We start from the raw sequence: 18,705 nt of genomic DNA on the forward strand, positions 1-18,705 counted from the left end.
CTGAAGGTTGAGAGGCCAAAAAATGGCCGTTCCCACAAGTGTAGACTCTTGATGCCTGTCTGGACAAGTCCCTGCAGTTTTCCTCATAAGATTTCAGAAGTGGTTTGCCATTGCCTTTTTCCTAGGGCTCAGGAAGGATGACTGGCCAAAGGTCACCTGGCTGGCTTTGTGCCTAAGGTAGGACTAGAACTATCTCCCAGTTTCTAGCTTTTTCCCTTAAGCATTACACCAAGGCTACGCCAAGATAACTTTTGTCAGGGGGGAAATAAACATTATAGACAGGCAAATCTCTAACAACTTCCTGAAATATGAGTTGTGAGACTTCTGCTGTCTTTTTAAACAGTTTAATTACAAAGTGCCCAGGAGACCAATCCTGTAAACAATGTGATGTGTACATATGTTGTTTTTGTTGCTGGGCAATCCTATGCTTGTGAAGTTCTACTTTAAGTGTAAGCAGAAGCTGATTTAGGTTTGGGGTTTTTTTTGCATAAATTTTTATAATATTGGGGTATATCTACTGCCAACTCAATTTTCCTGTGAAGAGGATGAGTAATCAAGATGTAATTGTTTTAAATGTGGGTGGGCTTAAATTTACCACAAGGCCTTCTACACTAAAAAAATTTCCTGAGTCAAGATTGGCAAGGATGTTGAATGGCAATGACCCTGAATTTAAGTTGCTAAATGGCCAGTATTTTGTGGACCGTGATGGAGTTCTCTTCGGCTATATTTTGGATAGCTTAAGAACGTTCCAGCTTGCCCTGCCCAGTGACTTTACAGATTATAAGAGATTGCAGAGAGAAGCTGACTTCTATGAACTTTATTCTGTGGCTGATCTCCTACATCAGGAAAATTTGCTGAAACCCAAGCCAGAGATCTTAGAAATACGATTCTTGCTCCAGGAAATGCAGGGCTTTTTTCGTATATTTGGTTCCCGCAGCATAACTATTGATGAGCTAGCTGATCGGATCACCACCTTTGCAGAAAATGTTATAGGAATGAGCTGGAAAAACCATCATGTCCCTTCTCAGCAGTCACTGACTCCCCTTTCTTTGGAGAGGCCTTCTCATCATGATCTTGTCTTCCAGTGTGGCATCACCTACAGTGATCAATCTGTTGCAAGGTATTTTTGAAATTATTTTTGTGTGTCACCATAGAAATATTTTATAGGTTTTTGGTTCTCAATGGAAAAGATAGAATTACATAGAAGTAGTTATTACAAGTACCTGAATTTAAAATTAGTTGTTGATAACTTAGATATTGTTCTTGGTTAAAATATTATTATATTATATTATATTATATTATATTATATTATATTATATTATATTATATTATATTATATTATATTATATTATATTATATTATTATATTATTATATTATATTATATTATATATTATATTTATTATATTATATTATATTATTATATTATATTATATTATTATATTATATTATTATATTACAAACCACTTCAAGAATATAAGAGAGAATGCAGTACTGTATAACACAATGGTAGAAAATCACGAGGAGCTTGAAAGGAGTTATTATTTACATTGAATAATATAATAAAAACCAACAAAATTACCCATCCGAAAGTAGGTTAAAAATTAACAATTTGAATAAGACTTCTTTAAATATAATTAAAATTTTCATATCCTGTTATCATTATGAAACCCTAAAACCAGCTGGGATAAATAAAAAATGAGGGTCCATCACTAAGAATACCTTTGCTCTCAGAATCCAAAACAAAAATGATGTCAGAAGAGTACAGAGTTTATTGCCAATCACCTTGGACAAAAAGGTATTCCCAGCTATAGTAGTTCTAAATAATTATGGGCTGCGTATTTTATCTATTACCATCATGAATTATATCAAGTGAAGAACTCCTGCATATTATGGAATGCAGTGATTTATTTCGTTCAGAAAAGCTACTGCATTGTATAGCTGAAAATAGCTCAAAGTAAAACAAAACGGTACTATGGACTTGAAAAGACAGAGCCATGAATGACAGCCACTGTTACATACATGGATGAAATGGTTAATCTCTGTGGGTGCGCCTGACTTTTGGAACTGTTTACCGGTTGAGCTCCGGATGGCTCCCAACCTTCGCTCCTTCCGACGTGATCTAAAAACCTATTTGTTTGAACAAGCCGGCCTGGTCTGATGGGTTTGGGTTTTAATTATTGTTTTAATATAATTTATTTTTACATTTGGGCACTAAGGTTTAATTTGTTTTTAATTTTGTATTTTGGTTATTTTGGTATTTATGGCCCTGTTCACCGCCCTGAGTCCTTCGGGAGAAGGGCGGTATACAAATTAAATAAATAAATAAATAAATAACCTGAGATTCCAGCTGAGTCAGTAGATTCAAGAAGCAATTTGCAAGATGGAGGGAAAGGAATATCTTCTACAGTGGAAATTCAAGTAATTTTTTAAATATCTTCTGTGAATTTCTAAAGCTTGGGAATTTTCAAATCCTTACTTTAAATGACAAGTAATTACTGACAAATTCTGAGGGTAAATAGGAATTCAGGGAACAGAAAGCTTGCTGACAAATATATAATGGAATCTTACCCAAACTGTAAAAATCATTTTCAAATCAAGCAATCTTAGAGGTAGGAGAAATCAAACCAAAATTTGCACCCATCTGAAGTTCTCTAAAAGTAGAAGAGGTCTTCTAACATGATACTGGAACTTAAGGCCCAGGACTTAAGGCCCAGCTCTTATTCTCCTTTACAATGAGAAGATGGCAACTCATTCCCAAGAGATATTTGCTTCCCAAGGGCCCCTAATGCCACATCACAAAGAAGCCTTATCAGTGTTTGTAAAGTTAGTGTAACAGTGGAGGAATCAGTATACTTCTAGAGAGAGAAAAGGGGCAAAACGTTTCTGATAACAGTCTTGTTAGGAGCAGGAGGAAAAGAAAGAGAATAAATTTAATCCTAGATGCGAAAAAGAAGTTTTGCACACGTTTTGCATGTGAGACAATTCATTTCCATCATTTTTTTTCTATTTCAAAATATGCAAAATGTTTCTGTATGATTAAGGTCATGTTGACCATACTATGAAGTTAAGTGTAGTAGCCACTTTTCTTTCCTTCTCTAATAACATTGACATAATAGTGAATCAAGATTCTTATATTTCTGTGAACAAATTTGATATTTGCACACAGCTATCACTATGTTGTCCTTCCACTCATATGAGCAGGTAAACAAATCAATAAATTCTGACTACTATCTACTAAACAACTTAATAAACCAGCTACTTGTCAGATTAAGTTTAAGGAAGTTATTCTTTACTTATATACATGTGAAAGAAAAGAAAAATTTGTCCTGTAAAAATAGCAAAAAGGAATTAAATAGGTCTGCCATAATAGAATTTGTCAAAAGCCACATTTGGATGGGGTGTATGACAGGCAATGCAGAGGCAAACAGGATTGCAGCTAAAAGTAAGGGAGGATGTTATCTCTCTTAAGCAGGCTCTAAGAGGAAGACATAGGACTTATCAGAAGGGTGTTTTGAATGAGGGTTTCGAAACTAGGAGCTGGAGAGACTTTAGATTTGCAAATTCTCCATCTCTGATGGATAAATGCCATTACTGTAGATTCCTCATTATTTCTTTTTGACTATATTATCACTGAGACCATAAACACCAATATCCCGTAAAGTCACTGTGACTAGATGCAAGATATTAGAACTTTGCCTGTTCTAAAAAACTTGCTATAGTAAATAATAGGTTTTGTATATATCATCCAATTAAGAGAAATAATATATGGAAAAGCAATAGCAAATCCCAGGACTCTTTCAGATGGAAAATGGAACTAGTGAGCTTTCAACGTCAGCTATAAACTTTTAGCGAAGTGTCAGTGATTGTAAGATAAAACATTTTATGGAAGAACCTCTGGTACTTGCATTTAAGAAGCCCAGCAAAATCTGTGCACCTTTCACAATCTCCCAAAAACCTTTTATTACTGCAGGCCATTGAAGTTAACTTGTCTTCTCCTGCACTTAAATCTTCTGTCAATCTTTAAAAATAAAGTCTATTTCAGTTTAGTTTGAACTCATGGCATATATCATTTTGGCAATATAGATCTGGCAATGTGTTTTGCAAATATATATTTTTAGCAATAGACTTGGGATTTCTTAGAAGACTCATAAAAAGAATCTCACGTTGCTTAATTTTTCAGTAGCAGCCAAGGTCAAGTAGAAGCTGCCTAGTTCGCCTTGAAAAATTGCACTGTTTAAAAATTTAATAAAAAGTAAGTGCATTGAAAGTGCTTAATAAATTAATACTAAGTATTTATCTTTTTTCCTTCTACAGATATGTTTCTATAAAACCTGATAAGAGGAAGCTGTTTAATGGAGCTAATGTCCTTGGACTACTGATTGATATCTTACTGGAAGATGGATTTCGTTTACTAAGTTCTAGGACAGTTTCAGCTGAGGAAAAAATTGAGTGTTATTGTTTTGAAAGAATGAGATCACCAGATGTATTTACCCTCAATATCAGACAAACACAAAGAGCTACTACTATGCAACCATCAAAACAAATTCAGATGAACAAGTCCAAATGATATAATATTCTAAGAAGGATTGTATAAAGTATAAAGTTGTATGTCATCCTGTCATTTCTTGGGGATGTGGAGGCCATATAAATGTGATAAGCAGTTATGATTGAAAAAGAACACAATTTTTGATTGCAGCATAGGGTTATTAGATTTCTTTTAATGAAATGAAAAGGAAATTAAGCAATTAAAATTGAAAGACAGCAAAATTCTTGCTTGGAGCTTAGTTTTTATTATATTGAAGGGATTTTATTATGCTTATGATTTTATTATGTGTAAGCTTGATATTAGTAGTGGTATTTTGTAATCATTTTATATTGATATTGGTAGTGATATTTTGTAATCATTTATATCTATCTATCTATCTATCTATCTATCTATCTATCTATCTATCTATCTATCTATCTATCTATCTATCATCTGTTTTTGTGTGTAAGTAGCTTTGTGGGTGCCTTATATTGGGAAATTGTTACTATGGAATCCAATGTCTCATGCTTTGTGTACAGGTGATTTCTTACATAAAAGGAGAAAAATGAAATTCAATGGTTCAGGAAAGAGGGATGGGGGAAGGTGAGCTAGCCTGGATTGATATGTATGAGTCACTAACTTGGAATTTGTTTTTCTGTACCTTCTTCCTCCTGATACTGAGACTTGAGCCTCTTTGTTCTGAAGGGGTATAAAAAGTGGAAGAAATATTTTTGTGTGTCCCTTCATCCCTTTTTAAGCAGCCATGAAAGGGAAAGATGACACCCGACTCTGTTTTGATCAAAATGAAAGTGTTTGCTTGCTGAAACCTCGGCTCAGGAGTTTCTTTGGCTCTTTAAAATTCCTTAGTGCAGGGAAATTTGTGAGGTTAAGAGGAAAACCTTACATCCTGGCACCCAACGTCAGGTTTTCTTGAATGGGAAGAAGCCACAATGGCCCCCACATCCGGAGACCCTTGTTAATGTCCTGGCGAGCCTTGGCAGGACGAAACCAACGGCGACTGAAGCGTGAGTCTTAGAGCACTCCTAGGTGTTTGACCTGGAAGACTTCTGCACTTCGGCAGCGGCAGCAGGATCCATGTCCAAGAAATCTGTATGCCTGAATTCAATGAGGTTTCATGCTTCTCCACTGACAGGAGAAATTACAACAGGCGTTTTGGTGAGTAGAGTTTTTATAATCCTGAAATAAGGCGGAGAGGGGGTGATCTCCCTGACCAGCCTTTATTTGAAGGGGCCAAGAAACCACTTTGTAATACAGAAATGGGGAAGAGTAATTTAGAGAATGAAATTAAGCTAAATGTACTCCTTTGAAGCTAAAATGTACTCCTTTGCAATGTATTTTGAATAATTGGGATGTTTTGAAACCTCAAGTGGCTGTTAAGTTTAACTTTGTCAGACAACGTCTGGTGGTGCTTTGTGTTGATGTGTGGCAGTAAAAACAATCTTCAAGAAGGCAATGTTGAAAAACTTTGTAAACCTCCGTTTAGCTAGTTTATCTGATAACAACTAAAGCCATGGAAGAAAAGAAAAAGAAAAGAACTGAAAGCAAGATTTTTTTCCTCTTTTTCCTTTAATCTGGCTCTTTGGACTATTCATTTCTTCTTTGTCAGATGAGAGGAGGGGAGCTGCTAGTTTTCCCCTCCCTCTTCATACCTGCAAAAGGCCCCAGGTTCAATATTCCTTTTAGTCCTTCCCCACTGTCTTTTGAAGTTGTTGAAAAAAATTGGAAGCAACCATAAATGTTCCCCTCCCTTTTAATTAAAAAGGGAGGCCTATTTTGGCCTCAAACCCCAAATAGATGTGTTTTTTTTTTACATATTTGGCCATCCAGAACATTAAGCTTGCACTTGGAATGGTGAGAAAAATAGGTGATGGTTAAAGGGTCTTATAAAAACCATGTTTGGTTGGAATCACCTCATGATTTTTTTTCTTGCAGGACAAGCTACACGTCTTTAAAAAAAGTTGTCTTAATAGTATCTGTGTATGTGTGTATACATATGTGTGTGTGTGTGTGTGTGTGTGTTGTTCTGTGTTATTTCCAAGACTTGGAAGAGGGTCAAAACCCTCTCTGATAACAACAAAAAAAAGGTCTTACTTAAAAATAAATGGTTTGCCTGGAGAAAGTATGAAATGAAATATTTGTGTGTGAAATTGTTTATGCAAGCAGTTAGAATGGAAGTGAATGAGTTAATTTGCTGATATGTAAATGTGTGTGTGTATCAGCCCTCAAGTTTCCAGGCTGTGGAAGAAACAGAAATTGCATATTTTGTTGTTTTTGTAGTTGTTGTGAGAGAATTTATAGAAAATGCATGTGAAGGAGAGAAAACTATTTTCTTAGTGGTGAGATTTTTGTAAATTTTTCTTTCTTTCTCCTGTTTCCTTTTTCACTGGCTTTGCTACCTTAAGAGTGAAAGGGGGCAGATCTGCTCGTTTTAACTACCGTATTTTCCGGCTTATAAGATGACTGGGTGTATAAGACGACCCCCTACATTTCCTGTTAAATTATAGGGTTTGGGCTATACTCGCCATATAAGACTACCCCTCTTCCAACGCACACCAAATAAAAATTAAAAAACATCAGATTTGATATTAATATGGTAATTTTAATTCAAATGCTTATGACATGCAGGTACTTAGTAGGAAAACTGTCACTTATAAACATAAGGCTGTTTGTCATCAAACATGTAAACATAAAACAGTGCAAGTGGATTAAACTTTTCCTAATTCACTCTAAAGCTTTCTCTGCGCAGAGCCTTAACACTAGCTGCCTGCAATTAGTGCAGGTTCGTATCCCACCAGGCTCAAGGTTGACTCAGCCTTCCATCCTTCCAAAGTAGGTAAAATGAGGACCCAGATTGTTGGGGGCAATAAGTTGACTTTGTAATAATGCTGCTTGGGGGGGGGGAAAGCCCTAATAAGCAGGCATATACATAGAATGAAGGCTATTGCTAAGCACATTGATTTGTGCTTTAAATTGTAAGCCTCCCTGAGTCTTCGGAGAAGGGCGGGATATAAATGGGATTAAAAAAAAAGACCAAATGGGAGATCCGCTCCAGGTTTTCCAGCCAGCCTGCCCAGTTCCTGAGTCAAATGTGTCCTTAGAGCTAAGCAGCTGCTCTGACTGCTGCATTCCCCACCTGCCTTTCAAGTTGGGATAGACTACAGCTGCTCTTCAACTTTAGAAGGAAAGACGCCCAGACCCCAGCCTGTAAAAAATCACAGACTGCAGCTTCTTCTCCAATTGGTCCCGCTTTCCCTGCACAGACAAAATGGGAGATCTGCTCCAGATTTTCCAGCCAGCCCTGTCCCTAAAGTTTCAGCACCCAGCGTATAAGACGACCCCTGACTTTTGAGATTTTCATGGGTTAAAAAGTTGTCTTATACGCCAGAAAATACGGTATTTTTTCCCCTCTGCTTAGAATTTATTTATATTTTTTGCACACAGTGGCAGAGGCCTAATGCGAAAAGTTTTTATAAAACCCAGTTGAAGGCCTAGGACTGGGGCGACGGTGCTCGTGCCAACAGAGAGGGTTCTGCGTGTCACCTGTGGCACGCGTGCCATAGGTTCACCACCATGGCTTTACAGAGTCTTGAATACCTTTGGAGAAAAGTAAGAGGATTGATTAATAGTAAAAGGGGAAGGAGTTGGCTCATGTAAAGTTGATAGAAGATGTACTTGTGGAAGAAAAGAAAACAGGCCAAAGTGATGGAAGGGAAGGAATGGATAATAGAAGAAAGAAGTAGGAAGACTGCCATTAACGTAGTGAGTTCAAATGTGTAAATTGCATGCCTTAACACAAGCCCTTAGAATGATGTAGGAACAAGAAGGTACTACAGAAATATGAAGAGAAAAATGGAAAGTAGAAGTGTGAAGTGGATGTTGCTACACACACACACACGTGTGTGTGTGTATGTGTATGTGTATATGTACATACACACACATACATACATATTAAAACAGGATGGTTGTATTTATACTTTATAAACAAATCTGTGCTAAACACATGGTATGTAAATGAGTAAATAAAAAGCTCTACAACATTTAGTGGTGAGGGCATTTCAATATACGCCTCAATCGGAAAGCTGTCTTTGTCCCTTGAAATGATGTATGGGAGGCTTTTGTTACATGAAGGTTTAAGAATGTCAATGAAGAGAAGAAAGTTACGCAATATTTGCATAATCTGGCACAGGTTTTGTCTTCTATTTCAGTACAGGCCCAGGCTGCCCTACCACCTGTCTTTGGCCATTTTTCCTGGAGTGGGTTCAGGTGAAAAGAACTGTCACCTAGATATACCAGTCCTGAGTGGTCCCAACCATGCCAAGTTCTCCTGATCTAAGGAATCAAGGTGTGAGTCCATGGAAAGTCCCATCATTCCCTCTCCAGTGACAAGCTCTGCAGTTGGATGGACTGAAAATGAAATTTCAACCTGCCTCACCTGTTGAACTGAAAAACCTCAATGGTTTGGACTACCCTGGATATCGTGTTCCTAGAACCCGGACTATGTATTGTAATATTTTTTATTCTGCTATTGTTGTTTCCCTCGTACCTTCTTTGGTAGAAGGAAGGACCATGGGCCCAATACTTTAAGGAACAAAAGGGAGTTGTGTTTATAACAAGACTACGTATTCCACTTGCAAAGGGGCAATAGGGTCACTTGTTATGCTCCTGTCAATACAGTAAAGCTTTACCAACAACTTCAAATTTGGACATATGGAGGGACATACAGACTTTATCTTTTGGGGAAGAATAACACGAGACATGGATAAGCACCAGAATCTTCTTTGATGCACGTAAGGCTACTGACTATAATCAAGCTAAATGGACTAAGTGTGGAGACAGGCCTATTCATTTAACGCCAAATATGTTTGCACATCCTACCCAACCTGGCATGATTAAAGGATTCCTGCAACCCGGTGTGCTTCGAGATAAAAAGACCAATGGATTTCTCAGCATCATTTGGACTAGCTACAAATATGAGTTCAAGTAGATTTTCATGAACTGGAGACCACAACTGAGATTCCCTCAGTATCAATCTTTTTATTGATCTGGCCCAAAAGAATTGTTTCATTTTTAAATGTGAAGCTCAAGAAATTCAATTGGAGAACATCACTTCTCATTTTAATTTGACTTGAAAAGAAAAGGACCGTCCAATCAAATGGGCCCTCTATTTTGTCATTGTGCCTTTAAATTGCATTATTAGACCCCAGTCCGACATTACATATAAGGAATATGTCAAAGAAATCACTGACAGAATGAGAAAGTTAACTCATGTCCCTGTCCAGACATGGACAGGAGCACTGGATGTCGGAGGCTGGTTTTTGGGAATGTTTGATAATTGGAAAAGGATATTGTTCATTGTGGTCTTGGCCTTAGAAGGGTTGTTGTGTTTACCATGCCTTATCCCGCTTGTTCAGAGAATTGTTAGATCCACTATATCCGGACTAAATTTTGCTGCCACTCCTATCTATAATGATAAACCAGCTAAAGCAATGATTTTTTTTAAATCCCATTTATATCCTGCCCTTCTCCGAAGACTCAGGGCGGCTTACAATCTAAGCACAAATCAAATGTGCTTAGCAATAGATTTTAAGATTTTAAGACCTTTACCTTTTGACTACACTCCCCTAAGCCTATTCGGCTTTTATATTAAAAAGTGAGGATTGAAGGGATTTTATTATGTTTATGATTTTATTATGTTTAAGCTTGATATTAGTAGTGGTATTTTGTAACCATTTTATATTGATATTAGCAGTGATATTTTGTAATCATTTTAATATATAGATATATATGTTTTTGTTTGTGTGTAAGCAGCTGTCATGGTTCCGACAGATGAAACTGTTCAAAGAACTTTGAGGCACTGTTTACCTTAAAGAATCTTTTTCCCCCCTTAAAGAATCTTTTTGAGTAGCATAGCATCGGCACATCCATAGTCGAAGCCAAAATCTGAATTCCCCTCCCCTTAGCACATAGTATCAAACACAATTCCCTCCTCTAATTTACAGTCATAAATCACATTCTCCAATTAGTTTGAAATGCAGGCTTTCCCTCCTGTTCTCCAACCCGCCATTTCTTATCATCTCTTATTTCAAAAGCCCTGAGTTCACACAGTATTACAATATTGTTATGTCTAACTAACTCCCTTCACATTCCTCCTCCTCCCCCAGTATCATCTAATTCCAAGAGTAAAGCATAGGAAAGAAAAAGGCTGCATCTCCATATGTTGTCAAAGCAAGAACATCCGACGTTAGCAGCGTTGACAGCAGCTTTGTGGGTGCCTTAAATTGGGAAATTGTTGAAGCCAATGTCTCATGCTTTATGTACAGGTGATTGCTTACATAAAAGGAGAAAAATGAAATTCAATGGTTCAGGAAAGAGGGAGAGGGGAAGCTGAGCTAGCCTGGATTGATGTGTATGAGTCACTACCTTGGCATTTGTTTTTCTGTACCTTCTTCCTCCTGATACTTGAGCCTCTTTGTTCTGAAGCACAACTGGAATACTGAATCCAATTTTGGTCACCACATTACAAAAAAGATGTTGAAACTTTGGGAAAAGTGCAAAGAACTACTAAGATGATTAAGGGCCTGGAGACTAAAACATATGAAGAACAGTTGCAGGATTTGGGTATCGCTAGTCTAGAGAAAAAGAAGAACTGGGGGTGGGGGGAAGACATGATAGCAGTATTCCAGTATTTGAGGGGCTGCCACAAAGAAGAGGGGGTCAACTTATTTTCCAAAGCACCAGAGGGCAGGACAAGAAACAATGGATGGAAACTAATCAAGGAGAAGCAACTTGGAATTAAGGAGAAACTTCCTAACAGTGAGGACAATTAACCAGTGGAACAGCTTGCTTCAGAAGTTGTAGGTGCTTCATCACTGGAGGTTTTTAAGAAAAGACTGGACAGCCATTTGTCTGAAATGGTATAGGGTCTCCTGCTTGAGCAGGGGGTTGGACTAAAAGACCTCCAAGGTCTCTTCCAGCTCTATTCTGACTGAGCCCAAAATTTCTGTTGTTAAGTGAGACAGTTTTGCCCCATTTTGTTAAGTGAATCACTGCAGTTGTTAAATTAGTAAGACAATTGTTAAGTAAATCTGGCTTCCCCACTGACTTTGCTTGTCAGAAGGTTGCAAAAGGTGGTCACATGACCCCTGGACACTGCAAATGTCATAAATGTGAACCAGTTGCCAAGTGTCTTAATTTTGATGCTGCAATGATTGTAAGTGTGGAAAACAGTCATAAGTCACTTTTTTCATTGCCATTGTAACTTTGAACAGTCACTGAATGAACTGTTGTAAATCAAGGATTCCCTGTATCATACAACATTTATTTTATTTATTTTATTTAATTGGATTTGTATACCGCCCTTTCCCGAAGGACTCAGGGCAGTTTACAGGGTAATTAAAACAAGAAATACAAAAGTTAAAAACGATTAAAAAAAATTACAACAGTCCCTGAAAAAGTAAAAAAAACCCAATTAAAATTAAAATTAAAATTCTCAGCCTGGGCCAGAGAGCTCGAAGAACCAGGTCTTCAGGTCCCGGCGGAATGAACAGAGGTCGGGGGCAGTCCTCAGCTCCACGGGCAGCTGGTTCCAGAGGGCAGGCGCACCCACAGAGAAGGCCCTCCCCCTGGGTGTTACCTGCCGGCAATCTTTTACCGGCGGCACCCTGAGAAGACCCTCCCTGTGGGAGCGCACTGGACGAAGGGAACTTGATGCTGGCAGCAGGTGTTCCCTCAGATATCCCGGACCCAAGCCATTTAGGGCTTTATAGGTCATTACCAGCACCTTGAATCTCACCCGGAGGGCAACTGGAAGCCAATGCAGCTCGCGGAGTAGAGGTGTTACATGGGAGTATCAGGAAACCCCCATCACAACTCGTGCGGCTGCATTCTGCACCAGCTGAAGCCTCCGAGTGGTCCTCAAGGGCAGCCCCATGTAGAGAGCGTTGCAGTAGTCTAAATGGGAGGTCACGAGCACATGCGTGACTGCGCGTAGGGCATCTCGGTCCAGGTAGGGTCGCAACTGGTGCACCAGGCGAACCTGGGCAAAAGCCCCTGCAAAGTCGCGTGGTCGCACAGAGAGACGGACACTTGAGCTGGGTAGTATTTCTTTTATTCGGCTCAGGAATGAATCTGAGACAAAGGGGTTTACCTGGTGTTTCTTATACCTGCCCAGGTGAATGATGGCCAATAGAATTGAACCTGGGCTTCCCGCCAGTGCATGTGGCCAATAGGTTTAAACCCTGGCTTCCCGCCAGAGCTGACCCTGCCGGGGGCTGTCAAACTTGCTCCGTCCGGCTTTTCCCGCCTCAGCGGTTATCGCCTGGAGCTGTCCAGCCCCCTGCTGCGCTGGCATTTCCTGTGTATGCTAGCAGCATACACTACAGCCCCCCTGGTCACGGCTCCTATATGGTCTTCAAAATGTGGTTACCTGATTTATATTCCACCAATTCTAAGTGGTATGCATAATGTTCCCACTTCCTAGGTTGGTGAGAGAAAAGTTGGTCCAAAGTTATCCAGTTGATTGTCATAGTTGTTTGATCTTGCTGGCCTGGACTGAGGGGGTTTTAATTTAATTTTAATTTATTTTTAATTTGTTTAATTGTGGGCTAGTCTTATTTAATTCTATTTTAAAGTGTACTTATTTGTATTGCTTTAACTCGCCCTGTAAACCGCCCTGAGTCCTTCGGGAATAGGGCGGTATATAAAATCAATCAATTAAATAAATAAATAAATAGTTATGTGAAAAAGTACAGCTTATTGAATTTTTTGCCTTTTTCAGTATATTTCAACATACAGATATTTTATCATTTTGTCAATACTGATAAAAGGGAAACAGTATAGCAAATATAATGCATCAACTACATTTTGTAATTCATTAATTTAAATAAACATAAATCTAAATTTCACACATCAAAAAAGCAAGCACCCCCTACATTTTTTACTTACTTCAAATACCTAAATTTAGAATCAGGTGTACAAGATCAGATGCAAATTATTAGCACATTATTATAGAGGATCTGGGAGGAACCTGTCTTATTAAAACCTTAGACTTTTAGTCTGAAGTGCTCGTTGTTGAAGTATGTGTTATCACCATGCTCCCTGATGCCTTCTGAAAAAGATTATAGATGCTATGAGTCTGGGAAGGGATTTAAGAAGATCCCAACGGGACATCAATCATTCCACTTTCTGGAAGTTTCTATGAGTGAAGATTTCAATCAACTTCCAACTTGGGGAGACTGGACCATCCCAGCAAGTTCCACTCCAGAAGAGAACACAAGATGCTGAAAGAAATCTCTAAAAACCCCAGAATTTCATCACACGACTTATACCACTATTGATGTTAAAATGCACAAGTCCAACATCAGAAAAAAGCTACATAAATTCGATTTACATAGCAGGTGTGCCAGGAGACCTTTGATGTCCAGGAAGATCAGGGCAAGACTAAAATTTGCTCATAAATCCTAGGCAAAGATCAAGACTTCTGGACCAATGAGCTCTTGACAGATGAGGCAAAGACAGGTGCAGCATTTGTCTATAATACCAGAAAACATGTTTGGTAAAAACCAAAGACAGCATTTCACCTGATACCATGATGGTGGAAATATTCTTTGCTGAATCAAGGCCTAGACAATTCACCACATTATCCACTATTAATTCATCACTGTGCCAGAGTGCTTGAGGATAATTTGAGTCCATCTGTCAGTAGACTGAAATTCAATCAAAAGTGAATCTTGCAACATGACAATGACCCTCAACATTCCAGTAGATCCACCAACAAATGGCAAAAAAAGGATCCTTCCAATCAATGTGAGACTGGCAGACAGTTATAAGAAATACCTACTGGTACTTTGCTTCTGTCCAAGCAGGCAATACTAGGTATTAGAGTTAAGGGTTACTTTTTTTCTAAAAAAGAAGTGGCTGTTAATTTGTTGAATAAAGGATTGCAAAGAAATGTTCAGTGTCCTTGTTCAATTGTATCATCTAAATAAGGTTGAATTAAGATATAATACTGAGGTGTACACATGTTAGAAAAGAAACAACTTTACATGGAGCTACTTACTTTTTCACCAGACTGTAGCTAACGGAGGACTACAACATGGCATGTCATCAATTTGATGCGAGAGGTTTCAGAAATACCCAGGGTCCGTTTTATAACAGAGGCGAGTAAACACAAAGACAGAAATGTCGTAGGGACACAACTAAGGAATCTAAGAGGGCAAGAAGCCAGCGGCTTCTTTGCAAAAAAAAAAAAAAAACAGATGAAAAGCGCGAAGCCTCCAGTCTGTTGGGTTGGGCGGGAGCAGGGCTGCGGCTCCGCTGACTGAATCTGCTTGTCAAGCCTGCAAGGAGAAGGCAGCGCATCGAAAGGGACAGCGAAGAAAATTCCTTCCGAAGCTTACTCGCCCGAATGCGATTTTGGAGGCAAAGATTCGGCTCAACTGTGAAATAAAGATTAAGTACTGGAGGCGGGAGAATTCCTCAGGGAAGAAAAGAAGCACCTGAAAGAGATCATCCATGTGACCGGACTTTCCCCAAAAAACAAAATATCTTCCATTCCTCTTCCATCTCCTACTGGCGAATTCCTAAATCAAAAGGAGCGCAGTACTTCCCCTGTTCGAAAAGGGCGCGGAAAACTCTTTATTCAAATCGACTGGGGCAGCTCATTCTCCCTCAAAGCATGATGGGAAGTGAGGATAGTCTGAGTAAAAGGTCTGAAAAGCGGGCGTGAAATTTAGCGGATTCTTTGCGGTTAAAGTATTGTGATGGTTGATATTCGGACCTCTAAAACAGACGGACTCCTCTCCCAAAGTCACCCAGCTGGTTTAAATTTAAATTTACCGCAGTTTCATTTAAGACCATTCAGATGTTTTAATTTATAAACATTTAAAATGCAAATTAATAAGAATGTATAATTATGAATCTAATATTTGGTAACATTTAATTCCATAATTTATTACTTAGGAAGACTTTCCTAATTCCCTTTAGAGCTTGTATTAATATTTGACCACAACTAGTTGTTTTTGTTACGGGCATAGGCATGAATCAAACCACGAAAGAGGATAAAGAAAATGGGAGAGTTGTTTTTCATCACAGACGGGGAGGATAAAATCAATTTTTACAGGGCATAACCCAAATGTTAGTCTCGTCCTTACAGCAAGTTTCAGGGATTTGGGAACGCCGCTACAAATTAATCCTAGAAGATCGCTCTACGCGTGCTTGCACGTTCTTTCGCTAATAAGAAACCATTTCTATATAAAATGGGATCCCAGAAAATTTTATAACGGCGTCTTTCATCTTTCAAAGCCATTAGCTGCTATAAGTTTAATTTCTGGATACAGACAGCGCTTTCCCCACCACATCTGCAAGCCTCCAGCCAGGCTGACTTTTTTCCATCACAGCAGAGCAATTGCGTCGCCAGATTGCCATGGGTACGAGCAACACTGAAGCGGACGGATACAGTCCAATCTCCTTTGGAAGGAAAAAAGCATAAGGGACAATGAGCCCCCATTTTCATTATGTTTTTAATTTGGCAAAAGTGCTTCCTTCTGCCGTTTGTGATCACCAAAGCGCTAACTGGAGCCTTCAGACAAGAAAGCTGGAAGGAACTATTTTTTTTCCTGGCGGAGGGAAATGATCGTTGGTTTGGCGCACCACTGCCCGTGAATTTGGGCCGTGGCCGGGCAACGAAGCGGACTCTGCCCCCGGGACGGGGATGGGAAAAGGGTATGGAGGTGGCGGGGAACGGCGTGGGTCCTTTCCATCTGGGACCGTTGACATCTACGCCTATAGAGTCATCTACCCCGAGCCTCCTCACAAGGGTGAGTGGAGTTGTATCGTAAACTGAGTAGTTGGAAACTAGAGGGCAAAGGGAAACGCCCACTGAGCTAATGTAATCTAGGAGTTGAACCGAGACCTTCAGAATGAACCTCGTGGCCAGGATTCAAGAATATCCTTCCAGAAAGGCGGACTATAAATGAGAGATCTCCAAAAATTAAATAGCACCGGGCTTAGTTAGAGACTTCTAGGGCTTGGCGCATCCTATTACTGCAGTGCTAAAGGATATGGTCCCCGACAAAACCGTATGGATATTGCCACAAACACATTGTCTACTTTAGCTTCAGAAAGATGTTTTAGCGTAATAACACGTTGACCACCAACTAAGCTCCATTGGGTCTAGTTCACCTAAGACTGTTTCCAGCCACAAGCAACCCAATTGTTTTTATATAGCTCGACGGGCAGGCAACTCTGGCTCTTTTATGAGTCGTGGACTTCAACTCCCAGAATTCCTGAGCCAGTGTCTGCTTAATTAAGTGGTTTGTCCACTAACGACTGCTAGTGGAGCTTGAGATTAAATTAAACATCTGGCCATCCCAGAGTGTGATTCTATATAGAAGTTGACATACCTGAAACCACTAATGTCAATGAATTCAAGAATTTTAGGAACATGAGAGTTTGTTACTTCACAGCATTTTTAGTGAAATCAATAGAATGTATTCCTTGAGAAATTTGTATTCAGTTGGGAGTTATACAGCATGATAATTCAGAAATAAGCAAGCAGTTGTGTATGAATTCTGTTCTTACAGTTTATGAATTATCCTGGCTAGTTATGGTTTATTCAGTAAAACCTAATTAACTTAATTTATACATTTAATTTATACATAATGCATAATATACATTATACATAATTTAGTGTTATGCATAATAAGACTGCTAACTTTTGCTAAGAAGATTAATGGTGAGAGCAATTTTTTCCTCATAAAGCTAGAATATCAGATTAATTTCAAACAGCTCTTCATTTGCCTTAAGGCAGGGCTTTTCAACCTTTTCACCCATTGTACCAGTTTTAGGATATAGTAACATCCGAGTACCACCAGTCGCCTAGCAAGGTGTCAAAAACTTGATGACCAAAAAAAAAGGAAAAAAGTGATGAAGTACAGGTAGTCTTTGACTTATAACAGTTCGCTTAGTGGCTGTTCGAAGTTACAATGGCACTGAAAAAAGTGCCCCCCCAAGCCACAGCCGAGCAAGACGCCTGCCTGCCTGCCTGGCGGCGCTCTTCCTCCAGTCTGAGGTTTTCATTGTGAGCATTTCTGTTGAGGATTGGCAGCGGGTTGGGGGGGTGTTTGGTTTTTATTTCCCCCCCTCTGCTGGGTGGTTGCAGCAGGTTTTGGTCACTTCACATGACCCTGGGACACTGTGACCATCATAAATATGAATCAGTTGCCAAGCATCTGAATGTAAATCACAAGACCCTGGAGATGCTGCAACATTCCAGCTGATCAGTGCTTCTGGGCTCAGCAGAAGCGCCAGGATCAGCGCTGAGCTCCAGCTGGAGCCTGGTGCTGATCCTGGCATTTCCACTGAGCCCTGACAGCCCTTGCAGCTCCAGCCGTCTCTCAGTCAGGCTTGTGCAGTGCTGCCACCAGTTCAGCTCATTCCCCTCCCCTGCTACCACTTTTCTAGGATGGTCGTGTACCACCTGCCAGGTGCCAATGTACCACAGGTGGTACCCGTACCACTGGTTGAAAAGCCCTGCCTTAAGGCCCCAGGTACTCCATGTCCTAATCTTAAAGCAAAACAAATAAACACCTACCCCCAACAAAACCACCCACCATGACACTTCAGTGTCCCTGAGCTCCTTAATTGGTAGCAAGTTTCCAAAAGCCATTATAAACCACAGTGACTAGTCCAAAACCAGGCAAATTACAAAGCTGTCTTCACAGGACATGCCTATCTGTAGCTAATTTGACTGGTTTGTGGCACTTACTCAGATTTTTGGGGTTCTTGTGAGACATTGAAATATAAACTACCCAGACTGTGAGTGGGCATGATATCCTCAAGATACTATTTTTTAGGTTTGTTGTTCATTGTGTTGTGAACACAGCATAAGCCTGAGAATGCTACCATATTAAATTAACGTTTTATTTTGGCGTATTTGTACTGTAGTGTGTTAATAAGATGTAAGAGTTAGGATATAAATACCACCTAATGTGTGTATGCAGGCATATTCAACACATATATAATCATATAAGGTGAATTTTTAAAAAATATCCTTATTCAAGGTCTCTGAACAACATCTCAAGATTATGTATTATTTTTCTTTTTTTCATAATGTTTAGTTTACCTGGAGTTTTTCTTTTTTTCTGCCTAGTCTTTAGTT

General features: G+C 39.2%; 1 protein-coding gene across 1 annotated transcript; it reads left to right on the plus strand.

Moving 5' to 3' along the window:
• Positions 1-545: 545 nt before the first annotated feature.
• KCNRG (potassium channel regulator) lies at positions 546-4,568 on the plus strand (the record flags this gene model as incomplete). The annotated part of the gene is made up of 2 exons (XM_081326003.1): positions 546-1,120; positions 4,316-4,568. The coding sequence occupies 2 exons, from the start codon at positions 546-548 to the stop codon at positions 4,566-4,568; spliced, it is 828 nt and encodes a 275-aa protein (XP_081182129.1).
• Between the last annotated feature and the right edge of the window lie 14,137 nt (positions 4,569-18,705).

The sequence above is a fragment of the Vipera berus genome, assembly GCF_964194415.1.
Source record: "Vipera berus genome assembly, chromosome: 1".
In the NCBI taxonomy this organism is placed as follows: Eukaryota; Metazoa; Chordata; class Lepidosauria; order Squamata; family Viperidae; genus Vipera; species Vipera berus.